A 12,841-nucleotide genomic window follows, 5' to 3' on the forward strand; every position below is an offset into this window, starting at 1 on the left:
GTCGAGGATGCGCGGGCGGCCATGGACTGCGAGGCACAATCTGGATACGTTGTGAGATGGGTGGGCTTACGAGGCACAGGCACAGGTTACATACGCAGCAGCTGAGGCGCGGCGGCCAGGAACGCGCCTGCCTGCGGTGGCGCTCCAGCCACACATCCAACGTCATCACGCCGATCCGACAGGGATGCGGTGCCGCAACCCGCATCCCCACATGATGCGCGGGAACGTCCAAAGAGAGCATTACAGTAGCATTGGCACACCAGACCACGGCCTGCTTTGAGCCTGCACACAACCAAGGGTATTATTGGCAAAACTATGTTTGTTGCGCACCTTTGCTCGCCGCTGCCGCCGCTGCATCCCTTGCGGCGTCCTGTGTGGCGTCCTGTGTGGCATCCTTTGAGACATCCTTTGCGGCATCCGCCTGCGCTGCCTCCTGCGCCGCTGCATCTGCGCCACGGCTTTCTGTGCTGCTTGACACGCCCGCCTGCTCGTCTTCGTCGTCGCTGCTCGACTGGCTGCTGAGCTCGGGGCTGTCGAGGTTCTGCAGATGCGGGCTCTTCATCATGGGCCCCGGACTCCGTGGGTCGTCGCCAACCATTGTGCTGCTATCTCCCGTCTCCAGCTCGTCGCCACTGCTGTCCTGAGCACGCTCGACCTGGGCCAAGGGATGTATCGTTTCCACAGCAGGCTTGGGCGCGGCGATTGCTCTGGCCACTGCCGCCGCCTCGTCTTCGTTGGCAAAGAAGCGGTTGCGGGGGCTGTCGTAGTCTGGCAGCCGTTCGCTCTTGGCAAGAAGCTCGCGGTAGCCCTGCCGGTCCGGGTCGTTTGTGCGCTTGCTCTTGGCCTTGTCGCGCTTGGATGTGGGACGGACGACAATGACGGGAACGGGCGAGTGCTGCAGACAGTACTTGGACACACTGCCCGGCAGCAGCCCCTGGAATCCCCCCAGGCTTTTGCCTCTTGTGCCCACTACCAGGATGGCAGGCTCGTAGAGGTTGATCTGCACCACAGTTAGCCGTGGCCTGGCGCGTGTGCCATGTGCTACGCACCATGTCGTCAATAACCTTGTTGACCTTGCCAATCGAGAATTCCAGTATCAGGTTGATGGCCTTGTTGTCGTGGTTCCGGCTCTGTATGTCGGACATTGCGTTCTCGGCCTCGACGCGATAGCGCCCGCTTTCAACGCTGCGGTCGCCGGCGATGGCATCTTCTTTTTCCACCACCCGCAGACAGACAATCTCGTCGCCGTCGTCGACCAGCTCGTTGATGAGCCACTGCAGGGCATAGACCGAGTACTCGTTCTCGTCGAAGCCGCATAGGAACGTCCGCGAGCGCTTCGTGTACTCGTAGTCTTTGTGCTTGGCGATGAGGGTGAAGGAGCTCTCCTCTATGAAGTCGGCGGGCTTGTCGAACGTGTCAAAGGATACGCGGTTCTGGAAGACGCTGGGTTGGCTTGTTAGCTTTGCATCGCCGGTGCCGAGCGCGGAGGGCTAAGCTAAGCCGAGGCTGCCCACAGAGCCTGCAGGCATACTTGGCCCCTGCCTGCCGGCTGCCTTGGGCAGAAGCCTCAAGCACATGGAGCAGAGGGCGGAGCACAGTTGCGCGGCATGCGTGTCTGGGGCAGTGACTTACGGTGGCGGCGGCGGTGACGACAGGCGGCGGCGCTCGCGGGGGCGCGGCGTGCCTCTGGGCAGCGAGGCGTTCCTGTGTGCCAGAAACTGTATCGTCGACGGTCGCCGTGTTTCCTCGAGCGCCGGTCGTGCGTCGTTTGGCAGGGGCAGCAGCGGGCTGGTCGCATTGGCGGCGGGCGACTTTGGGGGCGCGGGAGACGCTGGGGGCGCGGGCGACGCATCCATGGCCGGCGAGGATGCGCTCATGGTGGGCTGGAGGGGCAGAGAAGCAGAAGCACCTCTTGTAGGCCGCCCGACAGCACGAAACCCCCCGGGCAGTGCGCGCGTGCACTGGCGATGGGATCTGCCGTGCGTTGAACTCGTGCTCGCGCCCTTGGCGCGGGGAACGGCAGCCTCTCGCGGGGTACTCGGTGGCCAGCTGTGCCTGGCGACGGCGACGGCGACGGCGATGGCGTCGACAGCCGTGGCAGAGGCGGCTGCACGTGTCGCGTGGGCGAGGAATAAGGGCGTGTCGAGTGTCGAGATGGGCGGCGGCGATGCGCTGCCTGTCGAGAGCGATGCCAGGCGCTTGGCGGGCTTGCTGAGGTGTCGCGCACATAAGTACATGTAATAATGCCTCCGAATGCCCTGCCTACTTACTCCTTCCGGACACCTACATGCACATGCACATGCATACGCACACGCACACGCACACGCACATGCAAACTACATGACAGCACACGCTTGCAAACACGTTCGCGAATGGATACCATGATTCCCGTCAGGCACAAGTCTACATGTACTCGTCTATCGTCAAAACACGCCCGCATAGTCTAGTCCCGCACTCGGCCTGCTCACGACAGCGCCCGCAGCTCGCCCGGTGCGAGCTTGCCCGCGCCAATGAGCCGCTGCGCCTCTTCCTGGAAAATGTCCTTGATCTTGCCAGCGTCCTTGACGTTGTTGAGCTTGCCCGTCAACGCCGCCAGCTCCTCGTGGTCCTGCTTGGTGATGATCAGGTCCACGTCGGCCAGGGCCGCATCCACCTGAGCTGCCGGCGCCTCGCCGCCGCTGTGGAAGTAGTTGGCATCCTTGGCAGCCCCACGCACAACACGCTTGTTCTTCTTTGCTGCGTTCTTTGCTGCCTCCTTGGCCTTTTTCGAGTCGGCTTTGGCCGCCTTCTCCGCCGCCTCCTTTTCAGCCGCCGCCTTGGCCTCCTCTGCCTTTCGCTTCTCGGCCTCTTCCGCCTCTCGCTTGAGGGCAGCCTCCTTTTCGAGCCGGCGCTTGTTCTTCTGCGCGTGCTCGGCCTGGCGGAACTTTTTGATACGCTCGTCGAGAGCGAGACAGTCGTCCACCAGGTGCCGAAGACGGGCAGTGTCCTCCGTCTTCTTCTTGCGGCGGGCAGCCTGGTTCTTGCGCTCCACGTGACGCTTCTGGTCGCGGTTCTCATTGTCGTCTGGCACGTCCTCGTCGAGGTACTCAAACGTCCTCCAGCTGTCAAAGTTGTACCAGAAGTTGTAAAAGTGCTCCACCTCCTCCTTGGTGCTGTTTTCGTTGCCGAGCTTGGGCACCGGCTGCAGGTTGGAGAAGCGGCCCTCGGCCTCGAAAACCTTGCCCCAGAGCTTGTAAAAGTTGCCCTTTTGCGACTCCTTCTTGCTCGGGGGCTCCACTTCGGCACCCTCGTCGACAGAGTCGAATTGCCTTCGCTTGACAGGGTCCGACAGCACTTCGTGGGCCTTTTGGATGCACTTGAAGAACTGGTCGTCCTCGGTGCCGCCCTTGGCCGCCTTTTTGTCGGGGTGATGCTTGAGCACCTTCCTGCGGTGCGCGCGCTTGATCTGGTCGTCGGTGGCGCGCCATCGGTAGCGGGTTATGCCGAGCACAGCGTAGTGGTCTTGGGACTGTCGTGGGTCAGTACATGCAGTTTGGACATGAGAATTGGTCTTCGTACCTTCCAGTCCTTGGCCTCGCGCTGCAGCATCAGCGGGTCCTCGGGCTCGTCAACGTCATCGGGATCCTCCTCCTCGACGCTCTTGACGTTTGCCTGGGCCTGGATGCGGTCGTCCTCGGAAAAGGTGCGCTTGTGACGCTTCTGTAGGTAATGGTCAGCGCCAATGCCGTTGCTCGACTGCATTCAACCTACTCTGCGGGCATAGGCCAAAAAGTGTGGGCCAACAGGCTCAATGTTGCGGTCGTTGGCCTCGCTCAGCTGGCCGATGGCCTTGAAGTCCTTCTCGGCCGCCCAGCCCTCGGGCAGGACGGGCAGCGGGAGTGCAATCTCGACGTTTGCCATTGCACAGGATTGTCGTCGTGGTGGTGGCAGGTGGGGGGGGAAGAGAAAATGTTCGGATTCCGACCTCCATGTGGCGCTAAGTTTGCCGAAGGCTGATCCTAGCGTATCGCATCCATCCTAGCCCCAATCGACCCCAGAACGTGTTCAATAGCGTCCGCCCTCCCCCATGCTCCGGCATCCGACCATCAATTGGCAAGATTGCAAAAACGTCTTTGCTCCCTACATGTCTTGCTATTTTTCCTTTTCCTAACACGACCGCATCATGTTTCAGGTATCTGCACGCTCCCATCGCTCCCGCCTCTTCAGCTGACTGGGCAAACACAGCGCATTCGGGGGGCCATAGACGCGAGGATCGCCGAAGAACAGGCCCGCCAGAAAGCTACCCAGCAGGCTACCCCCTCGCGATCCAACTCTACAGCGCGGCGCTCGACTTCGGGAAATCTCTCGCCCTCGAGACGCACGGCAAGATCAAAGGATGGCGACAGCAGCAAGGCTGCGCCTGCTGGCAAGGGCCCCGATCCCTCGGAATTCGACCCAGACTTTGTCATAGGCGAGGACGACGACCAGCCCAGTCGAGCAGGCACGCCGCGGCCAAAGGAGAAGTCGCCAGCGACGGATGCGGCGACAGAGAATGGCGACGACAAGAAGGAGGAAACGCAGGCCGCAGAGGGTGAGGCCGAGGACAAGGCAGAGCAGCCACCGGAAATTCCGCCAGAAGTACGACTACGGCTTCGCAGGCTGGAGAAGCTGGAACCCAAGTACACAGGTAGGCGGTGCCTTGATCTAGACAGCGTATGTGCAACTAACCAGGCTGCAGAGTTGCTTCGGTCGTACCGCATCGCACACGCCCGAGTCGGCGCAATTGAGGCATTTGAGAGCTCCCTTCGCGAATACACGCCCCTCACTTCGATCAGCGACACGGGTGCATTTGTCGAGTATCTGGGGCAGCTGAACGTCAAGAGCGACATGCTCATGGAAGAGCTCAAACGCGTGTCCAAGGAGCGGGATGAGCTGAACAAGAAGCTCGAGGACGCCGAGAAACGCGCAAAGGAGGCGTCAGAAGAGGCGGACAAAGTCAAGGCGCAACCACCGACGAGCAGCGAGGCGGCGCAGGACGATTCCTCGACACAGACGGATTCTGCCGCGCCCTCGTCGCCGTCGAAAGCATCCAAGACAACCGAGACGACCGAGGGCACGGAAGATTTTTTCTCGTATGATAGCGAACTGCCTCGTGTGCAATCGCAGCTGCAGGAAACCGAGGCAAAGGTTGCGAAGCTCGAAGAGGAGAACAAGTCACTCAAAGATGAATTGTCCACAGCACAAGAATCGGCACGGTCATTTATGCAGAATCTGGAAACAACGACAAACGATCTCAACACGTTCAAGGATACTCACCAACGCCTGCAGCGCGATGCTGAGGGCCGTGAAAAGGAGCTCAACAGTAGGATTGACGAGCTCAAATCCAAGGTCAGCAGCGCAGAGGAAGAAGTGCAGAAGCACAAGCAGACGCACGAGCAGAGTGAAAAGACCATGGGCGAGCTCAAGGAGCGGCTTGATTCTGCCGCCAAGGAGCTGGAAGAGCTGCATGCCGAGAAGGGGGAGAAGATTTTGGAAGATGACCAGATTCAGTCGCTGCAACGCCGCATCGACGAGTTGGAGAGCGAACTCTCGCAGCTGCGCGACAAGCATGCAAAGAGCGAGAAGCGGAGCGAGACTATGAGTGGCTTACTCGACAAGGTCCGCGAACAGCTGAAGACGGCCGAATCTAAACGCGACGCTGTTTTGGTTGAACTGGAACAAGCCAAGAAGGATGTGCAAAGTAAAAAGCCCGAAAAGGTGAGCATCCAGCCACCGTCGCCCAAGGCAGAATCGGCCAAATCGCCGCAGGCAGCTCCGCCTCCAAGCCCGCTGAGTGCGTCGGCCAAGAAGCGGAACCGCAACAAGAACAAGAAGGGAGGGAAGGGGGCCGATGGCACAGGAGCCGTGACTCCTGAAGCCACTCCAAGCGAAGCAGGAGACGCCGATGGGCTCCTCAGTCCTCGGGATGCCGAATTCTCGCCATCTCAGCTGGAAGAGGCGCTCAAGAACGTGGCGCAGCTCAAGTCGGACCTGGAGGAGAAGAGCGCAGCCATGGAGCAGCTGCAACGCGAAGTGGAGGCAAAAGCGTCTACCATGGACTTGCTCAAGAAAAAGGCCAAGGACCAAGAGGACATGCAAGAAGAAATCGACACTCTACGTCAGGACCTGCTCGATTACGGTCTGGAGCACACAGAGGCCAAGGGCAAGGTCAAGGAACTGCAGACAGAGAAGACGGCATTGCAAGAGAAGCTGGGCAAGCTGGAGGCTGAGATTGGCGAACTCAAGGCGGGCAAGGCAGCGCACGAGTCGTCACGGCAGGAGAGGGAGGCACTTGGCGCAGAGTTTGCCGAACTCAAGTCCAAGGCTGAAACGCTGCAGACGGATCTGTCTGTTGCTGAGAAGCTTGCGGCGTCTCGCTTCAAGGACTTGACCGAGTTGCGGGAGGTGCTGCAAAAGGCGCAGCCTGAGCTAACAAGTCTGCGCAAAGAAGTTGGTGAGCTTCGAGCGGCAAAGGAGGAGCTGGCAGCGAAGACGAGCGAAGTGCGCAAACTCGAAGGCCGCGAAAAGGACCTCGGGGCCGAAATCAGCGAGTATCGGTCGCAGCTCTCGAGCAAGGAGAATGACATCAAGGCACTCAACGACAAGATGAAGCAAGAAACTAGGCAGAGACTGGCGCTGGAAGAGACAACCAAGAAGATTCAGCGGGATCTCCAAAACTCGGAGACGGAGCGCAAGGACGTGATTGAGGGGCGGGACAAGCTGGCAAAGGACGTGGCAAAGGCGCAAGAGGAGCTTAAGAGCAGCCGCAGCAAGGTGCACGATCTGGAAGAGGAGGTGGCGAAGCTTAAGCGCGAGGTGTCTGAGCTCCGCGACGACGTGGAGCTCAAGCAGGCGCAGTACGCGAGCGCACAGGATCTGATGAACAGCATGCAGGATCAGACACAGGAAATCAGCACGCAGATGAAGGAGGTGCGGGCCAAGAGCGAGAGCTTGGAAGAGGAGCTGGCAGACGCACACCGGCTGCTAGGGGAGCGGGGGCGCGAGGCCGAGACGATGCGGAGGCTGCTCAACGACGCTCAGGGGCGGGCGGACACGCGGGTGCGGGAGATGCAGGAGCGGCTGGACCTTGCGATTGAGGAGCGCGAGCGGGCCGAAGAGCAGGCGAGCACGTTTGGGCGGCGGCGGGCGCGGGAGCTGGAGGAGCTCAAGCAAAAGGTGCGCGATGCAGAGCGGGCGCAGGCACGGGCGGTCGAGGACAAGGAGGATCTAGTGGCGTCGGAGCAGGAGGTGCGGCGGCAGATGTCGGAGGTGGAGAGGCGGGCGGCGCAGGCGAGCGAGGAGGCGGCCGAGGCGCGGGCGGCCATGAGCCAGCTGCGCGACGCGCTCGACGAGAGCGAGAAGCAGGCGCACGAGCTGGAAAAGGAAAAGGGCGAGCTGCGGCGGGCGTTTGACGAGACGCAGAGCCGGCTGGAGAAGCTGCACAAGTCGAGCAAGGTACGTGGGCGGTTGTGGGTGGTGGTGGTTGTGGTGGTGCGGGACTAACGCAGTGGTGAGCAGGCCATGTCGGACGAGCTGCGCGCGGTCAAGGCACGCGTGCCCGACTCTACTGGGCAGTCGTCTCGGTCCTCGATTGAGTCGTCGCGGTCGCGGCTGGCGTCGCCGACGCCCAAGCCAGGGGGGAGCGGGGCGGGCGAGGCGATTGACTATGTGTACCTGAAGAACGTGCTGCTGCAGTTTCTGGAGCAGCGCGACAAGAAGTACCAGCAGCAGCTGATCCCGGTGCTGGGCATGCTGCTGCACTTTGACAAGCAGGACGAGCAGAAGTGGATGGCGGCGGTGTCGGCCAAGTAATGCAGTTGGTGTGGTGGGGGTATTTTGTTATTTTGCATAGCGATGGATGGGCTGGTGAATGGATGGGTGGATGGGTGGATGGATGGATGGATGGATGGGTGCATGTATTATAAAGTAGTATAGCTGGGCTGGCCGTGGGGGGGTGGGGTGGGGCAGCCTCGCAGTCGCCTGGCGGGCGTTTGTTCTTGGCGGTGAATGAATATGCATGTGCATGTGCAAGCGACGAGTGGGAGTGGGAGCGGGAGTGTGAGCGTGGGCGGCGCGTGTCGAGAGCTGGTTGATGGATGACCATGTCCATGTCCATGTCCATGCCCATGCCCATGCCCATGCAGACAGGCACATGGGCCGTGGTCGCGGGCGTGGTCATGGTCGTGGTCGCAGGCGTGGTCGTGGGCTGGTGCGCCATTTCCAGGCTGGCTGGCTGGCTGGCTGGCAGCAGGCTGGCACTGGCACTGGCACTGGCCTGATGTCATAATTCGTCTCGCCTGCTTCTTTTACCGCTCCGTCCGGCCTGCCTGCACACGCAACGCATGCGCGCACTCCTCTCGTCTCCCATCCTGCTCCCATCCTCGACCTCTCCATCGCACGCCCGTGACACGCAGCAGCCCGCAAAGCACGACGGCGCCCAGGCGACAGGAGCACAAATCGCGCGTCGCATCTGATCTCCGCAAGCGGCCAACCCGGCATCGACTCGAGTGCGCTTGCCCCCCCCCCACCACCACCACCACCAAGCCCCGCCAATCAGAAGCCCGTACATGGCCAGGCGGGCGAGGGGAGCGCTAAGCCCGTTGTCCAGCAATTGAAGAAATCGCAGGCACCGCGAGTGCGACAACAACAGCCACATCGCGCCCAGCCTCAGAAGCCTCCCGTCCTGACCGACCTCTCGACCTCTCGCGCCCTCAGCTGTCGCCCCCCCCCCCCGAGCGTGTCCATGAGCGCTGCCCAACGCGTCCGCAGCGCCTAACCCGCACATCGCCCATCGTCGCCCAGCGTCCAGCGTCCAGCGCCCATCGCCCATCGCCCATCGCCCATCGCCCATCGCCCCCCCCCTCCCTCCCCCTCCATCATCCCTCCCTCTCCCATCCCTCCCCTCCCCCCGACGTCAGCAGAGCACGCCCGCCCACAAGCAGCCCCAGCGCGCGGCGGGGACAGCAGAAAGCAGGCACCATGAATGGCACCGACATGAAGAAGGCGGCCATCAACAAGGCCAAGCAGGTTGCGCAGGCCGCAAACTCCAACGGCGGCAAGAAGCGGCGCAAGGGCCAGGACCTGAAGCCCATCATCACGTCCGAGGGCCAGGCCGGCGCCCCGAATGCCTCGTCGCCCTCTGGCTCGACGGGGTCCTTTCACTACAAGTACGTTCATTGTTCATTGCCCACTGCCCACTGCCCACTCCCTCCGCCACTGCCACTGCTACTGCCACTGCCAGTCCAAGCAGCGCCCCAGCCCAACCCCCATCACGTCACCCTGCCCCGTCCTGTCCTGTCCTGCCCTGCCCGCCCTGCCCGCCCTGCCCTGCCCGCTGCCCTGCCCGCCAGCCCCAACGCCCACGCCCACGCCAACCGCCTCCGCCCCCCCCCCCCCGCTGCACGCACTTATTTTCCTGCGCGCGCGCCACTCGCTCTGCGCCGCTCCAAAACACTCGATACACAACACCCGCACCCGCCCCATGCCCCATGTCCCGTGCTACAACGCCCGCCGTGCCGCATCCCCAAGCTGACCGCAACCCCGCAGTGTGCAGAGCACCACGTCGCCCCTCACCCAGCACAAGATGTACCCCAACCAATTGAGCCACTCGCCCGACTCGTCGTCGTCGTCGGTCGACGAGGCGGAGAACACGGCCGACGAAGAGGACTCCGAGGACTACTGCAAGGGCGGCTACCACCCCGTCCAGGTCGGCGAGGAGTACAAGGACGGCAAGTACACGATTGTGCGCAAGCTCGGCTGGGGGCACTTCTCCACCGTCTGGCTGTCGCGCGACAACACCAACGGCAAGCACGTCGCCCTCAAGGTCGTCCGCTCCGCCGCCCACTACACCGAGACGGCGCTGGACGAGATCAAGCTGCTCAAAAAGGTCGTCGACGCCAACAAGGACCACCCCGGCCGCGCCCACGTTGTCAGCCTGCTCGACTCGTTCAACCACAAGGGCCCCAACGGCGTCCATGTCTGCATGGTCTTTGAGGTCCTGGGCGAGAACCTGCTGGGCCTGATCAAGAGATGGAACCACCGCGGCATCCCCATGCCGCTGGTCAAGCAAATCACAAAGCAGGTGCTGCTGGGCCTCGACTACCTGCACCGCGAGTGCGGCATCATCCACACGGACCTCAAGCCCGAAAACGTCCTCATCGAGATTGGCGACGTGGAGCAGATTGTCAAGACGTGTGTAAAAGACGAGCCCGCCAAAAAGGGCACCGAAGACAGCGTGCGCAACGGCCGCCGGAGACGAAGGACGCTGATCACCGGAAGCCAGCCGCTCCCGAGTCCGCTCAACGCCAGCTTCAACCACGCCGAACTCTCCAGCTTCCCTGGCACCACACAGAGCCTCAACAAGGTCATGAGCGAGAGCACAGGTAAAGATTCCCCCACGACTGTTCCGAGTCCTCCTCCTTCATCAGACGGTGTCGTAATGAGTGGTGCTCTAGCAACCCCGTCGTCCACAACGAATCTGTCCATGGCAGAACGCCTCGGCATCAAGTCGTCCAACGAAGACGATGCACAGAAACAGCGAGAAAAGTCTGCGTACGTTGACTTACAACCCCCCCCCCTTTTTTGTTGTCGCCCTTTTTTTATATTGTGCTGACCCAGCCCGTACAGCGACCTGCTAACCAAGGAGGTATCGGGCATCAGCCTCGACAAGCCCACGGGCTCAGCCGACAAGGAGCAGCAAGGCGAAAACAACTTTGAAATAATATCCGTCAAGATTGCAGATTTGGGCAATGCCTGCTGGGTCGGACACCATTTTACCAACGACATTCAGACACGGCAATACCGGTCACCCGAAGTGATTCTGGGCAGCAAATGGGGCGCTAGTACGGATGTGTGGAGCATGGCAGCCATGGTATGCCGTGTCTTGCGGACCAGGTTGCGAGACAGGCGCTGACAAACAGCAGACTTTTGAGCTCATTACGGGCGACTACCTCTTTGACCCACAGAGTGGCACCAAATACGGCAAGGACGACGATCACATTGCGCAGATCATTGAACTTTTAGGGACGTTTCCCAAGGGCCTGTGCATGTCGGGCAAGTGGTCGCAGGAGATATTCAACCGCAAAGGCGAGCTCCGCAATATCCACCGGCTACGGCACTGGGCGCTTCCCGACGTGCTGCACGAAAAGTACCATTTTAGCAAGGAGGAGAGCAAAAAGATTGCCGACTTCCTGCTGCCCATGCTGGAGCTGCTGCCGGCAGACCGGGCCAACGCTGGCGGCATGGCGGGCCACGACTTCTTGAAGGATACAAAGGGAATGGAACATGTGAATTTGAATATTCCGGTGGGCAGCAAGGGCGAGGGCATAGAGGGCTGGGCGACCGAGGTCAAGAAGACAAGGTAGAGGGGGCACGAGCACAGGGTGAGCGGTTGCAACAGCTCCCTCCCCCCCCCAAAGTCGCTGATAGGCTACGAGCAATGAGGAAGAATGTACGAGCTTTCAGATGCTTTGACACGTTGTCGAGGTCGGCGGGCCATGGCAGGGCGAGGTGCACTTGAATCTCGCAGAAGCCGGCGGCATTTCGAGGTGGCGGATGCAATGCGACACTGACACTGGGGAGGGGGCGGGGGGCAGTCCATGTACCGCAGCACGTCACAGAGCCCCCCCAGACTGGCTGTCGTCTGGCGTCGGCCGTACCGAGCGTGCTTACGCGACAGAATACGGGGAGGGTGTTTTGGACGACACGGCGTGGGCGTGGTGTTTGGTGGTGGCGAGGGGCGTGCAACACGGGGGAGGGGCCTTTTCTTGTCTTGACATGTTGTCCTGCAGATAGAGCGTTTGTTACGATTCACGAAGCATGCACGTCATTTTATGTCCATTTCACAATGATTGCCTCGGGAGGCGCAAGAGGTTTAGGCGGCTAAACATAGCAGGCCGGTTAGCCGCACACGGGCAGCGTGGTGGAGCGCGCGCGTCGTCACAGGCCCACGCGGCCACGGCTTTACTGGCGACCCTTGCCGATGCGGACGTTCATGGGTGTCTGTGGGTATCCATAGGCGTCGTTGACCTGGGCATACGAGACGGTGCGCATGACGGCGCCGTCAATGATCCACTCGAGGCTGTCCTTTGTCCAGGAAATGGTGTAGTTGTGCGTGGCCGTCTGCGAGTTGCCCGAGGGGATCGAAGCGTTGGCTTGGCGGTCATATGTCTTTGTGTTGCCCTTGGAAAAGTAGTTTGTCTGGACATTTTCCGGCACGCCACCGAGAAACTCCCAGTCGACTTCGTCCAGGTCGTCGGATTGGAGAATGGCAGACGACACGATGCCGGTTCCAGGGGCCGACTTCATGATAAAGGAGACGGAGCCAAAGAACATGTACCACTTGGACTTGATGGTAGGGGCGTCGCCTGCCTTGGCAACGGTGAACTCGGCGCCATCCTTGGTGTAGTTGATGCTTCCTGCCGTGACTTTCCAGTTGTCGTCGTCGGCACCCTTGGTAAAGTCGTGGCTGTAGGTGGAGGTGCCAAGGGCGGGATCAGCCGGGCATGCTGGGAAGTGTCAGTGACTCGATACTGCTAGTCAGGCACATGGTGCAGATGCATGAGCATCCATCAAACGTACATTTCTTGGTGGGATCACAGTCAGTGTATGTCTGAGCAAAGACGGGGTACGTCAACAGCGGGACGACGAGCAGGGAGGCGGGAAACAACATTATAGCGAGTATATTGCGTCAAACAAGAGAGACGGGGAAGAAACAGGTTCAAACCAGGACAAGAAGAAAAAAAAACGAGGGTATATCGAGGGTGAATCGAGGGTATATGGAGTGTGGGATTAAGAGCAGGGCAGCCGCGCGGAAGAGATATAT

The 12,841-nt window shown here is 61.0% G+C and overlaps 4 protein-coding genes across 4 annotated transcripts; 1 reads left to right on the top strand and 3 right to left on the bottom strand.

Moving 5' to 3' along the window:
* Positions 1 to 313: 313 nt before the first annotated feature.
* Positions 314 to 1,856, bottom strand: SETTUDRAFT_95973 (uncharacterized protein; the record flags this gene model as incomplete). The annotated part of the gene is made up of 3 exons (XM_008031350.1): positions 314 to 1,000; positions 1,050 to 1,443; positions 1,633 to 1,856. 3 exons carry the CDS (start codon positions 1,854 to 1,856, stop codon positions 314 to 316), a joined length of 1,305 nt encoding a protein of 434 aa, XP_008029541.1.
* A 511-nt stretch (positions 1,857 to 2,367) lies between these two features.
* Positions 2,368 to 3,927, bottom strand: SETTUDRAFT_164959 (uncharacterized protein). Its single transcript, XM_008031351.1, has 3 exons — positions 3,751 to 3,927; positions 3,559 to 3,699; positions 2,368 to 3,508 (listed from the first exon to the last, which is right to left on the bottom strand). Exons 1-3 carry the CDS (start codon positions 3,898 to 3,900, stop codon positions 2,465 to 2,467), a joined length of 1,335 nt encoding a protein of 444 aa, XP_008029542.1. The 5' UTR covers positions 3,901 to 3,927; the 3' UTR covers positions 2,368 to 2,464.
* A 5,001-nt stretch (positions 3,928 to 8,928) lies between these two features.
* Positions 8,929 to 11,845, top strand: SETTUDRAFT_164961 (uncharacterized protein). The gene is made up of 4 exons (XM_008031352.1): positions 8,929 to 9,185; positions 9,565 to 10,569; positions 10,645 to 10,888; positions 10,941 to 11,845. Exons 1-4 carry the CDS (start codon positions 8,998 to 9,000, stop codon positions 11,379 to 11,381), a joined length of 1,878 nt encoding a protein of 625 aa, XP_008029543.1. The 5' UTR covers positions 8,929 to 8,997; the 3' UTR covers positions 11,382 to 11,845.
* A 134-nt stretch (positions 11,846 to 11,979) lies between these two features.
* Positions 11,980 to 12,688, bottom strand: SETTUDRAFT_22378 (glycoside hydrolase family 16 protein; the record flags this gene model as incomplete). The annotated part of the gene is made up of 2 exons (XM_008031133.1): positions 11,980 to 12,524; positions 12,598 to 12,688. The coding sequence occupies 2 exons, from the start codon at positions 12,686 to 12,688 to the stop codon at positions 11,980 to 11,982; spliced, it is 636 nt and encodes a 211-aa protein (XP_008029324.1).
* Positions 12,689 to 12,841: the final 153 nt, after the last annotated feature.

The sequence above is a fragment of the Exserohilum turcica genome, assembly GCF_000359705.1.
Source record: "Exserohilum turcica Et28A unplaced genomic scaffold SETTUscaffold_6, whole genome shotgun sequence".
Taxonomy (NCBI): domain Eukaryota; kingdom Fungi; phylum Ascomycota; class Dothideomycetes; order Pleosporales; family Pleosporaceae; genus Exserohilum; species Exserohilum turcicum.

Bases quoted from the DNA above. Each gene is read 5' to 3' on its own strand.
- SETTUDRAFT_164959 (XM_008031351.1), bottom strand. From the start codon at position 3,900: ATGGCAAACGTCGAGATTGCACTCCCGCTGCCCGTCCTGCCCGAGGGC. The intron at 3,700-3,750 runs GTAGGTTGAATG...CATTACCTACAG, and splicing joins TTTTGGCCTATGCCCGCAGA to AAGCGTCACAAGCGCACCTT. The intron at 3,509-3,558 runs GTACGAAGACCA...GACCCACGACAG, and splicing joins GCGAGGCCAAGGACTGGAAG to TCCCAAGACCACTACGCTGT.
- SETTUDRAFT_164961 (XM_008031352.1), top strand. From the start codon at position 8,998: ATGAATGGCACCGACATGAAGAAGGCGGCCATCAACAAGGCCAAGCAG. The intron at 10,570-10,644 runs GTACGTTGACTT...CAGCCCGTACAG, and splicing joins AAACAGCGAGAAAAGTCTGC to CGACCTGCTAACCAAGGAGG. The intron at 10,889-10,940 runs GTATGCCGTGTC...GACAAACAGCAG, and splicing joins TGTGGAGCATGGCAGCCATG to ACTTTTGAGCTCATTACGGG.